Raw genomic sequence first — 24,828 nt, 5'->3', positions numbered from 1 at the left:
CCCTACTTATAAACACGTTTTTAAACAAGTTCAACACTTACCCATTAGAAAGTCAAAGATAGTCATGTCCATGATGTCCAGAAGCCGTGTGCCTCGGTCATATGGAGGAGTCTTTTTGACTTTATCACAATAATCCGGATCCACTTCCCACCTTACAACAGAGAAAACAACTCAGAAATGCTCTTCACCTTTAAATTTCACCTTCTCAAATAACACCCTACTAGCATACAACAGCAATCTCAAACAAGATGGCCCATTGTCTTACTGCACAGATATGATTTCTCTGAAAGCAAGTGAGAAGCGCAGGAGTCTTATTTTGCTGATAAAGTCAGACTGTAGTTTATTGAAGATATGGGGTGGTGCATGGAGACCTGAGATAAAGCGGAGAAAAAGAGCTTACTCAGCTTTCTTGCGTTTGTGGTAGGAGCGGCGCCAGGGGTTCCTCCAGGTCTTGCGCTTCGCTAGTGCCATGTCAGGAAGAAATGCAGCCAGGGAGCCCTCGATCTGGTCGGGCTTCCCACACAGGGCATGCTCTGTGGAGCAGTAGTAGGAGCACTCGCCGTAGAAACAGATGTTGTTAGCTGCAGGGAAAGAAGAAAGGGTCTCAGGGAAGAGAAAACTGCTCTTGGGGGTTTTAAAATAGACCACCAGTGAGACAAAGAGAAAGGAAAAGTCCCTCCCGAGTAACATGGGGTTAAGTATCTTCAAGTACACAATGGTAATAGCTCATTGATTGGCTATTACAGGGTTTTAACCTACAACCTTTCAAGTTTTATTTAATGTGAAGCAGCTGTTTTCCACTGATGCATCAATTTGTAATGAATAAATAATCATATTTTTTTTGTATGCGTCCAAGTTTCAAATAAATAATAATAAATGCTTTCAGATAATTTAATACTAATTAAATAAAAGGGCACTTAAATGTACTTTTATTATTTATAATAACATACAGTTTTTAATATACTCCCAATACTTTAAAAAAGTACACTTTGTAAAATGTCAAATTGCAAGTTTTATTTAAAGTACATTTTAAATCATTATGTTTAATAATCTTTTGCCTTGCTATGCTTATTTTGATGTTGACTGACATACTAAAGCACATGTAAAGTACTTGGTTATAAATTATTTAAATGCATGCCATACAAGGTTTAACAGAAATAAAATTAAAGTATATTTTAGTTTATGATAAGTGCTTGTCAGTACATTCAGGAGTACACATTAACCATATTTCAATGCACGATTGGAGTGATTATGAAAATACAAACAAAGATGTACTTAAGTCCTACTTAAAAGCACTCTAAAATTCAGCTAATTGCATTTAACATAAATTGAATATGTAATATAATATATATTCAGTTAAGTGTAAATAGCATGCAATTAAATGTCCGAAAGCAGTCTTATTTTTTCAGTAATAGCTGCACAAATGTATCTGTGAGGCAGGAAAAACAGTTGACACATATACCATTATACCGGCAAGCCCTGGCCGTCCACCACCATGATGCTAAACACATTTCAAAGCAACAACATGCTAACTATGACAATCTTTTGTGCAGCAGTCTTGTTTATAGAGTTAATACCGATTGTAGAATATGTCTTTGAAATAGGTGACTTCTCCAGATGTGTCTTTATGTGATGAAGGATGTCAGTGATCTAAAATGCTCGGATTCACCAAGGGCTCATTAAACGCTGCTGTTTAGCCAATGATGAATCATTGTGTATAACGCCTTTTTCAAATGTTTCCTGACACTGCTCCCTGGGGGAAGCGGCGCCCTTTCACTCGTCTCCACAAAAACACATTTGTCACGAAAAGTGGAGGCAGAATGCTAATGATAGTCCTGCAGGGAAAGAACATGGCCAATCTGTGTGCCTCATCTGAACACTTACATCATTTAAACGTTGGTAAATTTAGTAGCCAAACTTGTGTGTTGTTGCATGCTTGTTACTCCCCAATTACAAGCTGTAATTAGCCTAGCATCTTGGCTGGGTGTCGTAAGCCGGTATATGGCACACTTTTTGTGCTAATATTTGTCGCAGCAAAAAATTGGTTAGTTTGACAGTATTTTATGGCATTTTTAAGCTGTTAGAAAAGGAATAAGCAGTCAAAAATGCATATAGCAAGATGCTAACATGCTGTATGTAAACTATGCAACAAATGCTAACACTTTTCACAGGTTAGTTTGTCATGAAACTGAATGACTGTCTTCATTCACAGAAATGTGGATTTCCCATTGTTCGAACTCTATATGCGTGAGAAGCCAACAGTCAGGAGGGGGGAAGCATGGCCTGATGGGATAGAAGAAAAGGCCATGTGGAAGCCGCTCATACCTGGGGATACGAAGAATGTCCGCCAGAGCTTTTTGTCACGGGTCACGTCTCGTATCTCCCGTGTCATGTTCACCAGCCGGCCGGCCACCGGGGGAACTCTCCGGAAATCCAGGATTCTGTGATACACAAACAAGCCACATTGTCAAATGATTTATTTGAAATGCATTATCAGATACAACACCTGTGGTGTTTCTTCATGCAGATGATGCACAGTTCACAGACTGCTTTATGAGAACCGTGACACCGAATACTCAGTCTCCTGCTGCATTCAATAATGAAGAAGCAAAGAAAAAGAGTACAGAAAATCCATAGAATAAAGCCATTTTTAAATTGGCCTGGTAATGATTTTTTCTTGAGGTGCTACTGCTAAGCAACTGAGGCCTCTATGTACTCAATGGCTTTATGACACCTCCGTGATTGCTCTTTATTAAACTTTTATTGGCATTCTAGCATCTAGCCACACACCACAGGATATAAACGGCCTTTCTTGTATACTTGTGTCGGGCGAAATCTGAATTTGTCTCCTTTTCAATTATGAGTGATTTCTATGAGCGATTTTTTTTTTTTATTAAACTGGCTACACACCTCACAAGAAGTTTTCAAGAATTGGAACTATATAAATTCAAAAAATGAATGCCAGTAAAACCCACAAACTTGTGCCGCGTTTCCACCGAAATTACCCGGAACATTTGTACCAGGAACTTTTTTCCCCCCAGACCTGTTGCTTTCTGCGTTTCCACCACGGTGTAAAGTACCGGGAAGATTAGACAAATAGTCTGTTGACGTAGGTCTGCGTGCATTTCTCAATACTATAGTATGCTGATTTTGGACGTGCATCCTCGGTAGTTCACACTTTGTGCATTCGACTCGGGAGTGTGATGTCTGCGGCAACGCAAATCCAGTAAATCTGCAAACAGCAGCGTACTTGATAACATCACCCAGCTCGCCTTGGCTACTGGAATTTCCCTCTCTGTTAGATTTACCTGTTAGATTTACCCAAAACGAATTATATTTTATGTTTAACCACTAAAGACATCAAAGCCAGTGGCACATATCAGAAGGTCTAGCCGAGGTGAGGCTGCTCTCGGTGGATACATAAGCACTGAGCTCCCGCTGATCGCGTGCAGCTCACAGTCTCAGAGATCAGCGAAACACATTTTTAAATAAACCACAGATTTGAGTTTTAAACAACTACATTCTCGCCTGAAATAGTTTTAAAATTACATTTCATGACACAATAACAGTAATATTTTGTAATTGATCCGAATAAATGGTGGTTGAACCCAAACAATGCTGCGTGAACTCAACCAATCAGGATGTTTAGCGCCCAAGTCCCACCCCCGAAAGTTCCGGAACTTTGAAAAAGTACCACCTCGCCAGCAGGGACTTTCTGAGGGGCATTTTTTTACCCGGAACTTTATTTAGTTCCTTGTTGCTAGGGTGGAAACACACCGAGTACCGGGCCAAAGTCCCTAGTTCCTCGGGAAAGTTCCTGCCTAAATTTGATACATGCAATGGCTATCCACTATGACGTAGGCATTTTTATATTCATGTAGCCTACACAATAATAATCTTTTACATTTTACATTACTTTTATTGTGTCATATTTAAAGATTTTGTGTGCTGCTCCGTGTCCCTCTGTAATAAGCAAAGTGAACATGGCATTGTGGACCGGCCCAGAGGTGCATTTTCTATTAATGTGCTCTTTAACAAAAAATTTAATATTGCGCCATTGACTTTAGACCAGGTTTTAGTTGGTCTATGGTGCAGGCTATTTTTGGTTGCAAAAAATAGCAATGCGCCAACAGTTCACCTGAACTCACCTCAGTTTAAGACCTGCAAGCCCATGAGCGCACAAATGGGCACAAATGCATTTGCTTTTTAAACAACTGGAACTGCGTCGGGCTGAAACTAGCAAACACACTCACGGCAGGTGAATGATAAAGACCATGGTCTTTATACTGTATTTAATTAAATTAGATTTGAATAAAAAGATATACATCCTGTTTTTCCTCAACTGATTATAGAGATATATGTTTAACACACATCCACACAGAATTTGTCATACAGCACCACAAGTGAAATTTACTTGAAATATAAACATATAATATTTATTATTATCTTATCATGGTAAATTTACTAATATTAATTTAATTAATACTAAACATAAATGTCTGCAGGCATGTCAACCAATGATTATTAATAAAGTACTCCATATGTTGTGTGTATAATAATATATTATTAGGTAACTGATACTGAAAAATGTAACATATTATTAAAAACTACACTAAGAACAGTTTGCATATTTCCCATATTTTCCATCATTCCACTTCAGTTGAACTTCCATAAATTTAATCTGGAATTAAAATGAAAATCTGCATCCTGTTTGTAATTTCAATTCAAACAGAGAAATTGAATTTAAACTTAAAAGGCTTTCTGAATTTAAATCAGATTGATGCACACAGCCATGTTGGAGGATTTGTAAATCTCTCAGTCTCTGTCTGTGTGTGCAGTGGGCCGTCACGGAGAAGATCCCACATCGTGTGGTGCGAGCGCTTTCAACATTAAACCTCAATAGACTCATAGGTTCCTGGGCCCTGAGAGACAGAAACCCAAACCTTTGAGATGAAATCACTCGAGGGTCGCAAGTTGCCGAGTCACTCTGGATGCAGGTGACAAAGAGCCCAGTGTGGATACACCGCATTCCAGGAACATCCTGTCGGACGTTTGTGGAAATAAAGTACAATACAATCACGAGGAAGCTAGCAGTGGAAGAGGTTTCCATAAAGAGGATCATACTGTAGCAACACAACGTTTCTTGTAAAATTCAGTATTTTTCACATGCTCTCACACTAATAGAATATCAATATACCATTTCACTAGCAAACATCCTCTCAGCGTTATCACTCAGCTGACAATAAATTGGCATATCATACCATGCTTTTTCCTCCCCTAAATAAAACACATCATAGATATGACAGGCGTCTCAAATGAGAGCAACAACACTCAGGAGGAAATTGAGTGGATCTCACAAGCTCAATTAGCTCTCTGACTCCACAAAGCCTTTCTCTGTGGGGCTTCTTGTTAAAGTCAGCAGGGAGCTTCTTCTGACTGCACTCACACGCACCTTGTTACTTTCTGAGTAACTGTAAGGTGTATCGACTCTATCGCACTAAGTGCTTTTCAGGCCGTTGTCCAAAAGTCTTGAGTGACATGCGCAGAGCGGCGAGAATATAATAAGAGTTGGTTTGGCTTTCTGATATCACAATGGCGCGAACGCTCTCGTGCGTAAATGTGTAATGTGGAGATGTGTGTATGTGTGGTTATGGTTTCTTTTTCCCAGCCAACGTCCATTCCAGAGCAGTATCAGAGCACCACAGGTGTTTCAGTGAAAGAACTAGCAGGAATCCAAGCTGAAGGTCTCTGTAAGGGGAATTTCCTCTTGAAGACTACTGGGGTGGCTGAATGCGGTTTGGATGAGCTTCATGCAGGCTACCAGACTTGTTCAATTTACAGCAAAAAACTGTATTTTATAATAATGGACCTTTCTTAGAAACTCTTCTATCTGTTGTTGGTGCATTAAAATAAAATAAAATAAAATATTAATATAAAATAAAATATAAAACAGACTAGAAAATAGAAAATAAATAATATTAACAGTTTACAAACAAGGTTCCATTTTTCAGGTTTTGTTCCAGCATCACTTACTTTAAAGTGTTACCATTATTATTATTATTATTATTATTATTATTATTATTATTATTATTATTATTATTATTATATTATTATAAAATTTAACAATATATCATTTCCTTTTATTTTAACTAAAAAACATAATTAATTTAAATTAAATTGATGCATTTAGCGGATGCTTTTATTCAAAGCGATTTACAGTGCATTCAGGCTAACATTTCTTTACCTAAAGTGTTCCCTGGGAATCGAACCCACAACCTTGCGCTGTTAACGCTATGCTCTACCACAGGAACATTTATTAGGTTATTTTCAATCCATAACCAGGAGCCTGTCTTTGCTGACAAGTAACAACAATTCCAAGAGTAATGGGGAAATAAATAATAGAAAATACTATTTAAAGTTCATACAATAATGATGACATTCTCAAACACACTACCACTCTAATATTGTCTCTTCCAACCTTATCATTACTGTCAGACACCTTAAAACCAAATCCCATACCTGTCAAATCTAAACAACTCCAAACATTTCTGTCAAATGAAGATAAAGGCCGAGTAAACACAAAGTAATCACAGTGGGATGCTAAGCATAAACTGTTGGCAATGCTTAAGGTCACATGATCGCATTGCTATTCAGATGGTACCAGTCTATCTCTGAAATAGTCAAAGATAAAGAAAATAAGGAATATAACCAACAAAAACTGGAAAAATCTTGCCCGAAACTCTCACACTGGCCACTGGGCTGCCCTACAAAGCCCTGAAGATAACTCTTTCGTTCTCTCTACGTTTCGCTCTTACCTGTCCAGATGAAATGCAGAGATCTCTGCGTTGTGTCGCTCAAAGTCAGAGAAGTAGAAGAAGTCTGGCGGTGTCTCCTGTTCCCTGGTTTGTCTGGAGGATGAAGTAGAAAAAACAAAACAAGATTGATGTTAGCTAGTGCTTGTTAGACAGTGAACCGAGGTACAGTTAGCACACGAAGTACAGCAGAAATGTTTGACACCTAACATTGTCAGAATGCAATAAAAGAGTATTGCTTATGCTTTAATATAAATGTATGCTTTATAATAGACAGTATGTGAAACACTATTTAACATTACAGATTTCAAAGAGTAGTATGCAATATCATATAACATTACTGTACATATTCAACAGGAATTAAATGCACACTGTTTGCTTTTTTATTTTTTTTTTTTATTTTTTTTACTATTCCAACTTTCATTAGTGTAGTCAAATCAGAAGTATGAAATATTTATGTATGTATACAATATGTTTAAAATCATAGTTGGCATTGCTTCTAGGCACTTAACCACCTTACCACCACGATAGCACCATACAACGCTTGCTACAGGATTTATGCATTATACAGTAATGCTATATATATCTGCATATATTCTTTCTGAATAAGACAGCTGGGTGACCTAGTACTGTACATTTCCCATAATATGCAATATACTGTGGATACTGTATCCCACCGTGCAGCTTTTTCTTGACTAATTGTTTGGTCAGAAAATATGAAAATATTTATACACAAAACCTGAGTTTATTGCATTCATATTTCATCTTTTGTCATTTCAATCATACTTTATTACATATTACAAATGCAAATGCTTTTTTTTTTGTCTTGACAATAAAGAGAGCTTAGCCTGCAACAAGAGATAAAAGGCCTCCAGCAGTCTTTTATGTCAGGTAGCGCTATGCTAGCTTCAGTTAGCTGTATTTACAAGCAGTCATCCTGACACTAGCAGACAGACAAATAGACAACATGGATGTCTGCCGAGTGGGTCGCTTGGCTGGTTCAGAAACTAAAGGAATGTGTGTGTGTGTGTGTGTGTGTGTGTAGAGAACAGATTTTGGCAGGAAACAAACTGCAGGTGCATGTTCTCTCCACGTACCTATGCTTTCAGCTGGAGAGATCACAGACAGGCGCAGGACAAAAAGCCATAGAATCCAGACAGACATGCTCTAAACCACTGACCTTAACTCTCAAATCAGTCTCAGACAGCGCATGGTATCTTTTACACGGTGCTTTCCTGAAACAACTGTAAGATCCGTCCTGGAAGCGTTATGGGAATGAGGTCAGAAAATGGCAAATGAGAGCTATGCTAGGCTAATGTTAGCTCAAAACAAACAAAGAGGAAAATTATATTGCTCAACGGTTGCTCATAACTGAATGGGGTTTCATTTAAGTATCAACTTTGTGTCTGCCAGCAACGATGTTTCTCCTCTGGAGAAGTTAAAATTAATCGACACTAATTAATTGTTGACAGAGAACAACACTATAAAATGAATGTGGATATCACAACACAGATCATTTGGTATTTAAAGAATCTGAAGAGAAATATTAAGCCATCGTTGAGATCTCTTGTGTAAAAAGATTACTTGTGTTTTTACGCAAGAGAATAATCCATCGTAGTTTTTTCTCATTGCTGTAGGAGCACCAACTGACTTATTAGAGAGATCTCATTCACATTTTTTCTTTTCTAAAACTTAACTCTAAGTGCTGCTTATATCTTCTTCCCTTGCCACTGTCAAAACACCAACGGAAAACACTTTTTGTGACTTCATATATTTTCATTTAAGGGACAAAGCAAGCTTTTTGCATTGAAATCCTCATCCACCATTATGATCCACTCAATTTCCTGGATCAAAAGGGAACTAATGGATTTTTATTTGCCAGATGAGGCCTAAAATGTACTGCTGATTCAGGCGACCTCTCTGGAGAGTGAATGGGGGGTAAAGCTTTTGGCCAAGAATGAAACGAGTCACTCAGCAAGTGACTGAAGTGTCGTGTACAACCACCTGGACCAAAGAGTGGGGTTTTATTCAGCCAGCAGGTGTCCATAAGAAGAATTGACTACTTAAAGTATGACTACTTAATGAGAGTAATCAAATGAGCAATTCTTCTGCAAAGCAATAAACTGTAGTTCATTATCCCAGTTTACTCAAAAATGAAAATTATGTCAGAATTTGCTTGCTCTTGTGTTGTTGCAAACCTCTCAGACTAGGGGGACAATAAAAGCCCCTTTCTGAAAAAGTAGTGTGCTTAATTTTATTAAAAGTGCACTGTAGTGTACTAATAATATATATATATATACTACCATATAATATAATATTAATGTAATAAAATGCCACTTAAGCACACATAAAAATGAGATACTTTCATGACTGTTTATTGCACACTTAAGTATACAGTAAGTGCTTTTTGTAATAATGTAAAATTAAAAATTTTAAAGTACATTTTACATCATTGTTTTAATAGTCTTGTTGTACTTCAAAGTACACATACTTTGATGTTAACTGACATACTTCAGTGTATGTAAATACTATAATTACATACTATAAAATGACAATGTAACATATATACGTTACTATAATTTTAATACTATACTAAATATAATTCAATATTTTCATAATATTGTATTATTACAAATATATTTAAGTACATAATATACAAGTTTAGATAAAAACATGATTAAAGTATATTTTAGTTTTAGTATTGAAAATGCAAGAAGTACACTTTAACCAATTATAAATTACATATAAAAATGTATTTATATCCTTTCTAAGTCTACTTATATAATCACTCCTAAGTTCAGCTAATTACATTTAATATACATTTGAACTATAAACTCATTTTCATTCAATTGTAAAAAACAAACAATTAAGTGTCTGAAAACATTTTTCAGAGATCTTATTTTTCAGTTTTCAGTTTTTAACCATATTCATTAGCAATAACAGTCAAGAGAGAACAAGAAATGACTGGAAGATGGAAGTAAGGAAAATAAAAACGGCTGATTTCCATCACCGCGGCACGTGTCAGAGCAAGTGCATTACGGCACGACTCTGAAATGTATATTAATGTATATTTATGCATATCATGCAAATGCCGCAGATGATAATATAATAGACAGTGACTTAATTTCCTAATTAAAGTGCAAAATAGTGGAAAAGCAATGTTTTTTGTTTTTCATTATGTCTTCGCATCCCCCATAACGAAACCCAAGCGACATTTCTCCAAATGCTCTTGACACAGTACATCTCCGTCACCTTACGCTGCAGCTAAAAAACGCTCCGAGCACTTTAATGGATGCACCGTTGCATTCAAGAGCATTCTGGACTGTGATTGGCAGGACGGCTGCCACGGTCACCCTGACCCTGTGTGTAGCCTCCAGTTTGACATGTGACAGCTCATGGCTCTAGGGGCTGGTGGGTGTATCGCTCAGCGGTTGAGCCATATTAATGTGCTTTTTCTGCTGAAGAACGGGCAGATCAATTATGGTGATATAAATCTCATTGCCAATGAAAGCAGAAGACAGCCTGCGTATTTGTTGTTTGCCAAGCGGCAGCGATATATGTGTCACTCAAAACGGATACACGAGTCTCCATCCACACAGGTAAATATCTAAAAGGCAGTAACTGTTTTAGGACACCCGACCAACAGGGACTTTAATGGGATAGCATTCTTTGCAGCTATAACAGCTTACACTCTTCTGAAAAGGCTCTTCATAGGATTTTGGAATGTTTCTGTGGGAACATAGCATTGTCTTGATAAACCGAAGCATTAAGATTTTCCCTCACTGAAAGTAAGGGTCCTATCCCAACCGCTGAAAAACAGCTCCTTGTCATTATCCCTCTTCCACCAAACTTTACAGTTGGCAAATACAGTTGGTTTATAAACCTGTGGCAATGGGTCTGACTAAAACGTTTGTGTTCAGTAATCAAGAGGTGTGTCCCGATACATCCACATAGTGTATATTTTAGTGCACAAAATCCATTACTTTCAGTAAGAATCCATGCAATGGATTCTTAAATTTGTCAAAGAGCGAAAGATTCCCCCATGCAGATTTCTCAACGGGTTCAAGTTAGTCATGCAAACTGACTGTCCAACGGAAAGCTGACTGGTTTACACTGACTTCTGTGTGAGTTCTGCTTTGTACATCACTACACAATTGAAAATAGACAACGGAGCTTTTGTGTCATCAAAATCTCGCACCTTAACCCACCATCAAGTTGTTTTGTCTAATTTACTAAAAGGATGTACATTTTGGAGTTTGACAGGGCTGCCGTTACGTTTCTATTTTTATTGTGTGGAAAAAATCATACTGAGCATTCTTCAAAATATCTTATTTTATGGTCTACAGAAGACAGCAAGTCAGATACAATTTTAGATTTGTGTAATGCACTAGTAAATTAGATTAATTAAGGCCTTAGACATATTTTTCATGGTGAGTTCTTGTTAACTAACGAAGCTAACTAATGTTAACAAATGGAAGATTATTGTAAAGTGGTATCGGATTTTTACTTTTGGGTGAACTAAACCTTTAAGAAGAAGAAAAAAAAAATACATTGAGCAATTAATCCTCTTTAGAAAGTCCTTTGAGATTTGATGGGCCGATGTGGGAGAGATGGACAGAATGGACAAACAAAAACCATTCAAACAGAATATGCTGAACTGGCTCTATGCGTAATTGCTTTTGCGATGTAAACTAAATACTAATAAAATCTCTGGTCTGGAAACAAGCCTTTTAAGAAAACAATAAGGAATATGGCATGGAAGTCATAAACAATATTGACTTTAAACTAAATTATATTTTTACTGTGCCACTAAGGTGACTGAGACAGCCAAACTGTAATTTAAGATAATGCAGTAAATGCATGCACCTTTTGAGATTTTGGACAGTATTGCATGCGAGATCTGAATATCACAACATCAGCAAACAGAGATGCTAACGTATTCAACATGCAGAGTGACATTTTCTCGTCTCCTACTCAAAAACTGTTTTTTTAAAGCAAATCAATTTCTTTTTTAAATTGGTTTCACCACTTTTCAGAAAGACATATTTTGCAAAAGAGTTGACAGAAATTAGTTTGATCATTTTTATATATATTCACTACCATTCAAATAAATAAATAAATAAATATATATATATATATATATCATTTTATTCAGCAAGGACACACATTTTTTAAAAGTGAATTTATAATGTTACAAAAAAATATACATTTTAAATAAAATAATTCTTATGAACTTATTCTTATTCTCTATTCATGACTGTTTTCATCATTGATAATAAGCAAATCAGCACATCAGAATGATATCTGAAGGATCATGACGCCGAATGGCTGAGTAATAGAAAATACAACTTTGCCATCACAGAATAAATTACATTTTAATAAATAAATTACAGTTATTTTAAAATTGTAACATAGTATACTGCATTTCTAAACAAATAAATAAAGCCTTAGTGAGCATAAGAGACCCCAAAGATTTATATAGTTTATATTTAAGATGTATAAATATATTATTGGATTTTAAAATTATAAATTTATTTATAAATATGATTTTAGAGCTATTTGAACCTAGTTATGTACACAGCTAAGGTTTTCTAGTTCTCCTTGGAAAGAAAATTTAAACGAAAAACGAATGTAAATGAGTTAGATATGCCATATGTTTGGATAACTGGATGGGATGCGTTAGAAATCAATTAAACTTGACACATTTAATGAATGCATGTGTAATTAATGCAGCATTGATTTTTAGGTTCTAATTCAACTCTGAGATGCAATTAAGATTTTGGAAACATGTGCAAGGCTCCGACTTTAAAGTGTGATTAATAACTAGTGAAGAGGTTACTGCTGATTGAAACCTGCCATATCTGATGTCAGACATGCAAACAGAAGGAGCGGATGTTTCTACTGACAGTTTTGTCGCAAAATGCTTTGCTTCACAACTTTAACGTACGTTAAGAGACACACAATAATTAGAATCGCTGCAAATTACTCCAGTAATTATATTCCAGGGTTAAGAGAATTAAGGGTCATTGTAATTTTTAATTAGAATTGCCCTAGGGCGCCCTGGGAAGATTATAGTACATTGATTTAATTTCACTCATTCTTGCCGTGCTAAAGCTTTTTCTTACCAAATATAATTGACATGTTCCCCACTCTGTAGCTTCCTGGTGGGTGGAGATTCAAGCTTGTGTCAGTGTTTACTGCATGTTGCAATTCCCACCCAGCATGCCTTGAGGTGTACCTTCAACACATTGACCAATGTTCGCCTTTCGACGCTGACTTGAATCTTTTGTGTTCTCGCTAAGCCTGCCGTCACTTTAGGACCCAAACCGATGGGTCTACAAGGATCTTTGTAAACAAAGCAATCCAACTAGTTGCTGCCCTGCTGTAAACTGGAGCGGCCCCAGACGTCCCAGCATCCTCTCTGACCCCCTGTGTCTGTCTGAAAGGAGCGTGAAGCCTGGACATATGTCAGTAGGCTGTTTTTCTGCTAGTGTGCCACTGTGAGAGCACATATGGATGTCATGCTTCTCAAGGTCTCTTTAATTAACAAAGGGGAGAGAGGATACTTGCTGAGAATCCAAAGGGAAAAAAACTAAATGAATGAGGCGACAGAGCCAGACTCCTGCTCAGCACTTGAAGACCCCTGAGGCTCAAAGTGCTAATTGCAATTCACAAACAGACTCAAAAATACCCCGAAGAACAGACTGGTCATATTGTATTCCACACATAGCTTTCTTTTATCTTTGCTTCAATATTCTTAGAATGTTCAAGTCAGTGTTCCTCGCACCAAATTTAGACAGAATTAAACAATCTGTGTTACTTTACCTTTAAGGATTCTATATGCAAATAACCTTTGTTATGATTGGCTAACTTCCCCATAACAGTATAGCTAATCAGTGGTGTTTTACCAAAGGTTTGTTAACCAACTAAGGCCACAAGTTTTGTTGTTATCTGTTGTGACCACAATCAGTGTCTCCTAAATGTGTAAAAGCATAAGGGAACCCCTGGAGTATTATCTAAGCGCTATAAACTAAGCTAAAATGCCATTTTTTTACAGCAGCATTTTGGAGAAAGCTGCTGACTGGATTACTGGATTAACCCCGTATACAATATATAGTAATCTCAATATGATTAATTAGCAGAAGTTAGTACTCTACCATCTGCGCATGACATCAGTAATGACCATGTTACTACAGTTTTGGGAAACTGCTGCAACTAGTTAATTTCTCCAGCAATGCATCATACCATGATAGCTAAGCAGCGAGTTATGCTATTGAATGGGGAATGCACCCCATGGAAGGCCAAATTGTTGAATCCCGAATGTGATGAGACACACCTTAAATTAATAATGCCGCGTTACCATTAAATACAGTGTGCGACTCTTCTTGAGAGACCAGTTTCTTCTCCCTGCATGCACAATGGGAGTGGGTAGGGAATCCTGTTAGATGGAAAAGCCACAAGGCTTCACAATTTGACATTTGAAAAACTTTGTAAGAGAAATAATTCAACTAGCTCTATCCTGTGAGACTTGATGAATGGTTGCGTTAACTTTTTCAACTTTTCCAAACTTGAGCACGTTCCTTTACTCTGTTTAGATGGTTTGCTGGAGAATATCAAACCCTTTGAAAGCTTTTTTGTAGCTCAGAGGTTCCCATTCGCTACCACAGACTCTCTCTCTGAGGAAATATTGTACCATCTCTTCTGCAGGGACCGTTCCATAATTCATAATTCTCGTCTTGAAATGGATTTCTTGGAAGGCAATGGTGGCAAAGTCAGTTTTTTTTTTTGGCAGCAAAGGGAGGAATGAGAGGAAGCCAAGGTGGGCTTCAATGAGCTACCGACTGTTTATCAGAGATCAGAGAGGGATCAAATTAAAGTTGATTATATTCATTGTTTAGTGACATTTTATGAAAGCCGAGATTAGTGCCAGCCCTTAGTGTTGCTGCTGGACACAGCGTGGTTTACACAAACACTTGCAACACACTCTTGAGGAGCATTATTGGTCTGTGGGGCTGATATAGTCAAATTACCTGCTGTTTCATTTCTATTGTACCCCAGATCTGCATTTTTACAGTTTTCTCCAGTGAAATGTTAAATCGAGAAATGCTTTCACAGTGAGTTCAGTGAGTTGAACTTAATACAGGTTTGAAATGATATGGAGCTTAATTAATAATGACAGATTTTTACTTTTGGGGAAACTAAGGATGTGTTAATATATATATATATATATATATATATATATATATATATATATATATATATATATATATATATATATATATTAGGGCTGCTAATTTAATGCGTTAATTAGATTAATTAATTATGTGGAAAAATAACTCGTTAAAATTATTAATGCTTTTAAAGCACTTGCCCCGCCCCAGGCTTATGTGGATCATCTGCCCTTTCATTCAGTCGATTTATGACTAATATGAGGCAGGACAACAACTTACTTCGTGATGGAGCCTAGAGAATATCCCTAAAATTCAAGATATGGGGCTAAATGCCCATGTTTTAAATTGTGTCTCATATATACATCACATATTAAGAAATATCACAGTAGCTGTAGGCTAAGTGCAATATCATGAGTCAAACAAGCCTAATGAGTCAATGAAGCATTCATAAAGAACCCTTTACTTCACTCCTAAATGAATCAGCCATTTGAACGAATCAAACAAATCAATAAATGATTCGATGACTTCATCATAAAGACATTTACCACAACCTACTGGCAGTTATAGTTTGTTATTTAGAATATAATTTCATTAACTAAATAATTTAATATTTTCATAGTAATAATAATAAAATTAAGTTATAGTTCAACCAACCAAAAATGACAATTCTGTCATCATTTACTCCAAAAGAGTATATGTAATAAATTTGATCAAACAAAATATTTCTTGCTTAACCTACTTTTTGTAATAATCTCTGTTTGATGCTTTGCAAAACAATGACTTTAAAATATCTTTTCAGAGTAATTTCTCCATATTTGATATGCGATTAATAAGATTAATTAATCACCACATTATGTAATTAATTAGATAAAAAATTTGAATCGCTTACCAGCCCTATACTACGGAGCCCCGCACATGAAAGGCAAGAAAATATAAATAAATTGTGGCAATGATTTACTAATTCATTCCCTCAATGAACTAAAATGTGCACACGATTACTATTGCGCTCCCTCGATTTGCTATTGCGTTCCTTCGATTTGCTAAATTGTGTGCACAATTTATAAATCGAGGGAACACAATAGTAATCGTGTGCAAGTTTTAGTACATCGAGGAACGAATAAGTAGATCGCACGTGCTCCGTACTATACATACGTACATATATATACATATATATATACTTATATAAATAATGCAGATTAAACTACCTTCAATAAAAACAGAAACTAAGGGAAAATGCATTACATTTTCAGTTTTATTAACATTGCAGCCACCCAAAGTTTTATATTAACTTAACTTAACAGAACTTAAACTTTTTTTTTTCCTGCTGTACATCTGTTATCGCCCCACACTCCCACAATGGAGCCCTATCAACTGAGCGGCACAGCAAGTAAATAACAAACGGCGCTGAAAAGTTGATGGATGTGTATTGTCAGTCATGGAGGGAACAGCGGTCCACCGAAGATAACACACAAGCGAGCCATTACAGGAAGACCAGATAATGAAAGCACAATCACAGTTTAAGAGTGCCATGGGCTGGTCATTTTTCCTCATTCCTAAGCTCTTTGTGCGCAAAGCCCAGATTTACTGGAATAATCCAGAAGAATTCCCCTCCCGAGAGCCACAGTCAAAGTCCTCAATCCTTCATGGCTTCTGAGAGCACACAGAAGGATGGATGAGGTGTTAGAGGAGGAGAGGGCAGGCGGGGAGACGCTTTGAGTTTTAGCTTTACTTCCCGGGCTAACAGCCAGCTTTGGTATTAAAATCTGAGTGCCTGTCCCTGCCCAACTAAAGCCGAGAGAGGTGGCGAGCAATGATCAGGAGCATTAATGATGACAAGCCCAACCACTTCCAGCTTCTTAACTCTGATAGCCATCTTAAGCACTTTTCCTATGTCTTTCCCAGCACACAAAATCAACTGTTTATCAAGCTCCTATTCCTGCGCTGTCTTGTATATCGAGTTGTGGTCTTTTAGCATGCAGCGTACACCAGATCCAGGGATAGATGGCAATCCGTGTTGCTGCGTCTGGCAAAAAAATTGCAGGATCTACAAGAGGCTCATTTGAGCACTTGACAGCCGCTGAGAATGAGTATAAAAACACCCTGTTCTTCCACCTGAGGGCTGACTTTACATTCTAATCTCACAAGTATTTTTGGTTAAATGAGAAAACACCACAGAAAAAAATGGAGCCACGCTTCCATCAGGCTTCCAATTTAAATGTGTCGTTATAGTCGTGAGCACGCAATTCTCAGGGGCTGACCGAGCAGCTCTAAAAAGACATGTCTCAAACGGTCTCGCCGCTGTATGTATTGGGCTACCGTTCTAACTGCAAAGTACACAGATGTTAAAGATAGAAATCTGCCTGCCAGGTTCATAGTGACAGAATGGACATAAAAGGAACAGAGGACAAGAAAAGGAGAGGAAAAATAACCATAACGACTTCATAAATGTCACTGGCCTCATTGTGCACAATTAATCAGCGCATGTTGATCTTAAGAAAAAAATGTTTCTCATAATCTTTCATCAAAATGTAATCACGTTCTCTGCCTCAGAAACAACCGTTTGCTGATGTAACCAAGGTTGCGCTGGGAAAAACAATACCTTAGGGATAATGCACAATCAGCAATGAACATTAGTTTCTGATGAATTTTCTGCTTCTTTCAGAAATACACCACTTTATTGCATCACACATGCGGTTTCATGTTGTCAATACTACAGTAGTGCAGGAAGGTTTAAAGCAATAAATACAGCTGCAAAAAGCTGGACACTGCACTGCCAAGCTAACTGGTTTGTAGCTGGTCAAACTAGTGACCAGCTTGGGCAAACTAATGGCAATTTTAGAACAGCTAATAATAACTGGCTTGGAACAATTAATTACGATTTTAGACCAGTTACTGACCAACTAATGACCAGCTTGAACTAGCAAACTGACAAACGTAGAGCAACATAAAACAGCTTGGATCAACTAATGACCATTTTATACCAGATAATGACCAATCTGGAACAATTAATAACCATTTTAGACGATCCAATGACCTTCTTAGACCAGCTAGTGACTAGCTTGAACTAGCTAATGACAATCTTAGAGCAGCAAAAAACAGCTTAGGACTAATTAAAAGCCATTTTAAACCAGCCAATGACCAACTTAATAACCATTTTTGACCAATTAACAACCATTTTTGAAAGCTATTGACCATCCAAGATCAGCTAATGACCATCTCAAACCATTTTATATCAGCTAATCATCAGCTAGAAACCAGAAACCATGTTCGAAATCACAGTAACCTGAACCCAAGTATCTGAATTTTGCATTAGTTGCTCCTTGAGTTGGGAAGAGGCCAATATTAACTGGAAATCATCTGAATCTCATTTGGGCTTTTGAGTCACAAGGTGTGCTCTGGCTTTGCCATCTCCTTTCTAAAGTTATCCTCTCAGACAAACTCCTCTTAACATTTGACTCCTAACATTTGACTAATGAATCTCAGCAGACTTGTTCTTTTCCTATATACACGGCGCTGAAGGCTTTTGGAAACGCTTTATATTTTGAACCAAGTTTCAGGTGTTAAAAAGACTTTCGGGAGTTTTTAACGACATGAAGTCGAAAACAGAGTCTGACAGCTGCTGAAGTCTGATCAGCAAATCTAGCGAGAATGAGAAAGACAAACTGCGACACAAAGAAAGAAACGGTGCGAGGGGGAGAGAAGGAAAGAGATATGGAGAAAACATCTTCTGCCAACTCTCCAACTGTGTTACACAAACTGGATGTGCCACAGAAACGACCACAATAACAGTGCGGCTTTTCACCGCTTTTAATTTTGGGCTCTTTCCACAGAGTTCAACAACAACAACAAAAACCTAAGATTACAATCCCCCACGGCAAATGTCACTGTCTCAATTAAAACAGCCTGCTGCTCATTAAAACCTCATTTACTGGTGGCACATGATTCATAATAGAATTACTGTTGATTTAGTATCTTTTATTTAGCTGTCAGATGAATGGTTACATTTAGATTCTATTTTTGAATGCAGATGTTTCTTGTTGTGGATCATTTTGTCTTCCAAAATTCAAAAGGGATCAGTTTCAGACAGTGAAAAAGTGCTTGTCACTTATGGCACAATGTATATATTTTATTGTGAAATAAATATCAGTCTAGTAAGCGCTATTACTACTGTATATTAACACTGCCAATGATATCGGAAAACATTCTGAGATTTGAACCTTTTGAGGAGGCCCTTTCTTTTTATTCCTCTAGTACAGGAAGTGAGCCCATCATCTTCTCTGTACAGTTTCTAAAACTGTATCCGCTTCATAAATAGAACAAATGCACAAACATCATTTAGTGGATTGTGGTCTTAGTGGAATGCGAGCGGATGTTGGTGGCTTTTTTCAGGATAAATGGTTTTTAGAAAAAGACGACTTGTTTTTCCCTTTCGTTTGCTGAGAACTGTTCACTGCTGGAACTGATTTCGAAGATTCCTTCAGGCCCTTCAGGGTATCAGAGTTTTACTTCTACATTGAGGTCCCTGGAAGGTATTTTCAAACACAAGTAACACACTCAGGCCTCTCAATGGGGTTTGCTTGATTCCAGGAAAACTGCTATTAGGACTGAGCAATATATTAAATATTCACACTTATGAACGCTTTGGGTGTGAATTTGGCAATGATTTTATAAAGCTTTTTATTTGGCCATTAGGTTTTGTAAAGACTTGAAAGTATGAGAGCATTAAAGGGCTAGTTCACCCGAGAATGAAAATTCGTCCATCTTCTACTCACACTTGAAGCATCCTAGGTGTATGTAACTTTCTTCTTTCAGAATAATCCGATCGAAGTTATATTCAAAGTTGTCCTTGCTCTTCCAAGCCTTTCAATGGGGTAAGCGGGTGTTTGTTGTTAACAGTTCAAAAGATGTGAAATAAAGCGCATCTGTAATAAACCGCCCCTCACACGGCTCTGGGGAGTGAATAAAGGCCCCCTATAGCGAATGCATATGTTTTTGTAAGATAAATATACAGATTTCAAATGTAATAAACACTTTTTTTTCTCACTTCTGCGGACTGTTGGGAACCGGAAGACGTGCAGGTGGGAGATGGAAGACGTATGCGTCGCGTGTACGCCTCTGGGAAATGTAGGAGCAAAGGAAACAAGTTTTCCCTAATTTAGCAAAGAAAATCAGTCTCCTCTTGGGTAATTTGGAAATGTTCCAACGTTTTTCTTAACAATTCATCTTCCGGTTCCCAACAGTCAGCAGAAGTGAAAAAAAAAGAGTTCATTATGCTTAAAATCTGGATATTTATCTTACAAAAACGCATGGATTCGCAACGGGGGGCTTTATTCACCCCAGGAGCCGTGTGAGGGACGTGTTATTACAGATGCACACACTTTATTTGACATCTTCTGAATTGTTGACACCAAACACCCACTTACCCCATTGAAAGGCTTAGAAGAGCAAGGACAATTTTAAATATAATTTCGATCAGATTATTCTGAAAGAGGAAAGTCACATACACCTAGGATGCTTCGAGGGTGAGTAGAAGATGGACGAATTTTCATTCTCGGGTGGACTAGTCCTTTAAAACAGATGTTTTAATAGTTTCTAAATAAAACTTAAGCTGTGTTAGTGTTTAATTCATGAATCATTCTAAACTTTCCATTTTAATTAACTGATTCAAATAACTGAGCATTAAAATGTTTCTGAAATACTGCTCTTTATTACTTTATAGTATTATTATGCTGGTGGATATCGTTCATCTAATGAAAAATGTTGAAAGCATGCCTTAGATTTTTGTTCTAACATAATATGAATCTGCTGGAAACAATGGCTTGTTTAGTTAAATCACTTCCCTAAAGAAATACATGTTTTCTTTAAGAACAAAAACATACAGATTGAAATATATAATGAGGCTGTGAAATATAGAGAAATATTATTTAAGCTTATTTAACCAGCACTAATTGCTTCTCTGCAGATTCATAAGCAGGGTTAAAAAGCCAAGCTGGAGAATTACATACATTCAGCTTTGACCAAGTGATACATGACCTGATGATCCAAGATCTGACTTTATCCTGGCTAGAGTAAGCCATAAGAAAGGGTTTGTGTGGAGATAACAATTTCTACACTCTTTCATGCTTGAAAAAAATGCATAATGTATTTGGAGCATAGTGTAATAATATAGTGCGACTTTGAGAAGTCTTGGCCTCTCTTTACCTCTTCTTCTTCATTGCTCTTAGCCCCACACTTAATTGTAGGATGGTATTCCTTCATTAAGTAAAGCATTGTCATTTTACTTGGAGGTTCAACAGTGGTTAGAGATATTCAAATACTTTTTCTTCTTGTAAATGGAGATAAGAAGTTAAATCTACTGCCATGGCACTGTTTTAATGATTACAAAGTGCGAGAATCAATAAAATTTTTCTAAAGCGCTGAAATTTTCCTTGGTTGGTTAAAATGTATTCATCCATAACATTTAGCACAATTGAAAAAGCCACACATCTATACTAATCTACCATTAGCATGAGCGGAAACACAAGTTACATTTTTTTAGCACCTATGCACAATTAATTACACAAACAGGTTGTTATAATTGCAGACATTAAATCTCCCCGCACAATTAAGAGGCAATTACTGATGGAAATTTGAATAAAGCATGTACGTTACAATGTGAAGTGCCTTAACCTGAGTGGGTATTAAAGATGTTCTGTCTCTTCTGTGAGATATTTCTGGCAACACATTACTGTGCTTTGTCCCTAACCTTATTGTTTAGAGTCTCGCTCCTGAGGCTGAATGTGCAGGTTATTGCATATTTCTGCACATCCCAGATTATTTGGGTCTGACGTGCTGTCAGGGAAGCGTTATCTTTTCTTTCCATTAACATGTCTGGAGATAATCTCAAACTTAAAGCTGGGCGATCTGTGCAAACTGTTTGTGTGTGGCAGTGGTCCGTGAGGGGCTGTCACATTTACTTTCGGTTTGTGTTTGTTTATTGTATAAATAAGATGTTTGAATATTCACTGGTTCTCGCCTCTTTCTCGCCTCGTTCTTCTTTCCTTGACACTGAACTGTGTTACATTGGTGCCGAAACCCCGGAAGAAGGAGGGGCATGCTTCAGACAGCCCTCACTGCTGAGGGGAATCCGCGGTGCAATTGAGGATGGTGTAGCAGAGGCTGCTGGACGCTCAACACGGTGGGCTGGAGTAAGTTGCTGGAGGCAGACAAATTTTCTGCCTGGCCACCTGGGTTGTGAGGGGGCGGTTGCCATCTATGAGGGAGCAGAGGAGGATGGAGCCTGTTGGCATCAGCCGTGATGCGGAGGAGCAGGGAACGGGGGACTCCTGTCGGCTACCAGAAAGAGCCGCTCACCAGGGAGCGGAGCAATGTTGAGGCTGTACAGCCCTGTCACGAGGCATTGCAAAGTTCACCCATCTGTTAGATGACCGAGCGGCTATGTGTCTGAAAACTGAATCAAGTTTTTTTTTTCCTATCTCCTCTATCTCATCTCTGTCTCTCCTCAACCTTTCATCTCATTTTCTCTTGCCTCGTCAGTCATTAACCCCAGGTGCTGTGCCCACCATGATCAGCTCCCCTCCGGAGACGGGGGCTGGTCAGTAGAGTACGGTCTCATGGGTACATTTGAATGATAAATTTGAATGATGAGGAAAAGTTCATTTATTTCAGTAATTCAACTCAAATTGTGAAACTCATGTATTAAATATATTAAATTTTTTCAATTGAATATTTTTTGAAAATATTTAAATTTATATTCGATTTTGGCTCAAATTTAACAAAACCCCACCTATTCAAGATCTCAACAAATAAGAATTTGATATCATGCCAATCAGCTAATCAACTCAAAACACCTGCAAAGGTTTCCTGAGCCTTCAGAATGGTCTCTGAGAATCATTGACACCCTTCACAAGGAGTGCAAATCACAAAAATCCCAATAAGCTGGCTGTTCACAGAGTGCTGTATCCAAGCATGTTAACAGAACATTTTTTGGTAGAAAAAGATGCACAACCAACTGAGAGAACTGCAGCCTTATGATGATTGTCAAGAAAACTGGATTCAAGAATTTTAGAGAACTTCATTTCAGAGAATCTATGGGCTATTTTCAGGAGGAAGATGAGAAACAAGAGACAAAACAATGCAGATGAGTTGAAGGCCACTGTCAAAGAAACTTGGGCTTCAATACCACCTCAGCAGTGTCACAAACTGATCACCTCCATGCAACACTGAATTGAGGCAGTAATTAAAGCAAAAGGAGCCCCTACCAAGTACTGAGTACATGTGCAGTAAATTGACATACTTTCCAGAAGGCCAACAATTAACTAAATGTTTTTTTTAATTGGTTTTATGAAGTATTATAATTTGTCAAGATCGAGAAATGTGAGCTAAAATCATCACAATTAAAGAACCAAAGACTTAAACTACTTCAGTCCGTGTGCATTGAATTTAACACGAGTTGCACAATTTGAGTTGAATTACTGAAAAAAATTAACTTTTCCTCGACATTCTAATTTATTGAGAAGCAACAGAAGGGAATGGAATATATCTAGAAATCTTATATAAAAAAGGTAGGCATTCTGGAAATAGTTTTGAACGATGTGGAAAAGGTGATACCGGTTGTTCATATGGAAATAAAAACACAAGATGAAAACATTAGACAGAACATGTCCTGGCACTGAAAAAAGCAAGATGGAAAGAAATTTCAGTTGAGGAATGTTTTGGATGCACAAGATGATTAGAACAGTGAATTTGACTGCCGTCTGCTGTGATGAGAGAGGATGGACAGATCAATCTTAAAGCAGCTATACTACACAATGGACCATCTGCTTTCTCAGACATAATTTATGATGGGCAGATCACAGATGGATCAGAGTGGATGCTATAATGATTTGACAAATATGCTCACACTTTTCAAAAATCTCTTTTTAATGTTTTGGAAACATTTTTCAAATGCAATTTGATGACTGGGATGAGATTGGAAAGTCTCATAAGTCCACACTGCTGTTTCAGTGCTTCAGTAGTTACTCTTACCTCATTGTATGCAGGGGAGAGATTGCTGAGGTTTTTATTGTTCAAGTTCAGTGATTAACTCTGACACACATTTCCCTTTGTCACATACAATTCAGGAGATCTGAGGGCAGAGAGTGGAGACAGAAGTGAAGATATGAGACAGAAAAAGAGCTGAAGAGAGAGTTAAAGAGAGAAGGGGAAAGAGACTGGGAGGAAGAGAGACAGGAAGGTAGCTAGACTGGAGACTGGACACAGAGGAAGATGAGAAGCAGACAGGTAAAGAGAGAGACAGGTACAGAGAAAGGGATGGAGGGAAAGAAAGAAAAGAGACACTGACAGGTAAAGACAATAAGAATGTTAGGGAGAGACAGGTAGAGAGTGAGGAAGAGAGAAATGAGTAGACTGAAAGTAAAGAAAGACAGTTATAGGAAGAGAAAAGAGTATAAAGAATGGATAGTGAGAGTAGAATGGGAAGGTACGAGACAGGTAGACAGCAAGAGAAGGAGAAAGAGAGACATAGATTGGAAGAAGTGAAAGGGAGAGGAATAAAATAAAGATAGCAAGAGTAGGAAGGTAAGAGACAGGTAGATAGGACGAAAGACAAGTAAAAAGACATGCAGACAAAGAGGTATAGAGAGACAGGCAGACTATAAGGAGTAGAAGAGACAGTAAAAAAAGAGAGATATGGGTAGAGTAGGAAGGTAAGAGAGAAAGAAAGACAAGTAGGAGAGAGACAGGTAGAGAGAGAAGGGAGAGACATTTTGAGAGGCAAGAACAGAGATAGACTGGAAGCAGAGAAAAGGACAGATAGTGGGAGAAAACGGATGATAAAGAATAGA

At 37.5% G+C, this 24,828-nt stretch overlaps 1 protein-coding gene across 1 annotated transcript in view; it reads right to left on the bottom strand.

The window, feature by feature from the left end:
- LOC127940620 (extracellular serine/threonine protein kinase FAM20C-like) overlaps nt 1-24,828 on the bottom strand; it is a 50,108-nt gene that overhangs the window by 8,714 nt on the left and 16,566 nt on the right. Inside the window, exons 4-7 of the mRNA XM_052536151.1 lie at nt 6,816-6,908; nt 2,326-2,441; nt 401-581; nt 42-151 (exon numbers count right to left, since the gene is read on the bottom strand). Of these exons, the coding sequence (XP_052392111.1) occupies nt 42-151; nt 401-581; nt 2,326-2,441; nt 6,816-6,908 (500 nt within the window). The remainder of the gene's footprint in view (nt 1-41; nt 152-400; nt 582-2,325; nt 2,442-6,815; nt 6,909-24,828) is intronic.

This window comes from Carassius gibelio, chromosome A3 (assembly GCF_023724105.1).
Source record: "Carassius gibelio isolate Cgi1373 ecotype wild population from Czech Republic chromosome A3, carGib1.2-hapl.c, whole genome shotgun sequence".
Lineage (NCBI taxonomy): Eukaryota > Metazoa > Chordata > Actinopteri > Cypriniformes > Cyprinidae > Carassius > Carassius gibelio.
Note: the sequence above shows the minus strand (reverse complement) of the source record. Positions and strands in the feature narration are given on the sequence as shown.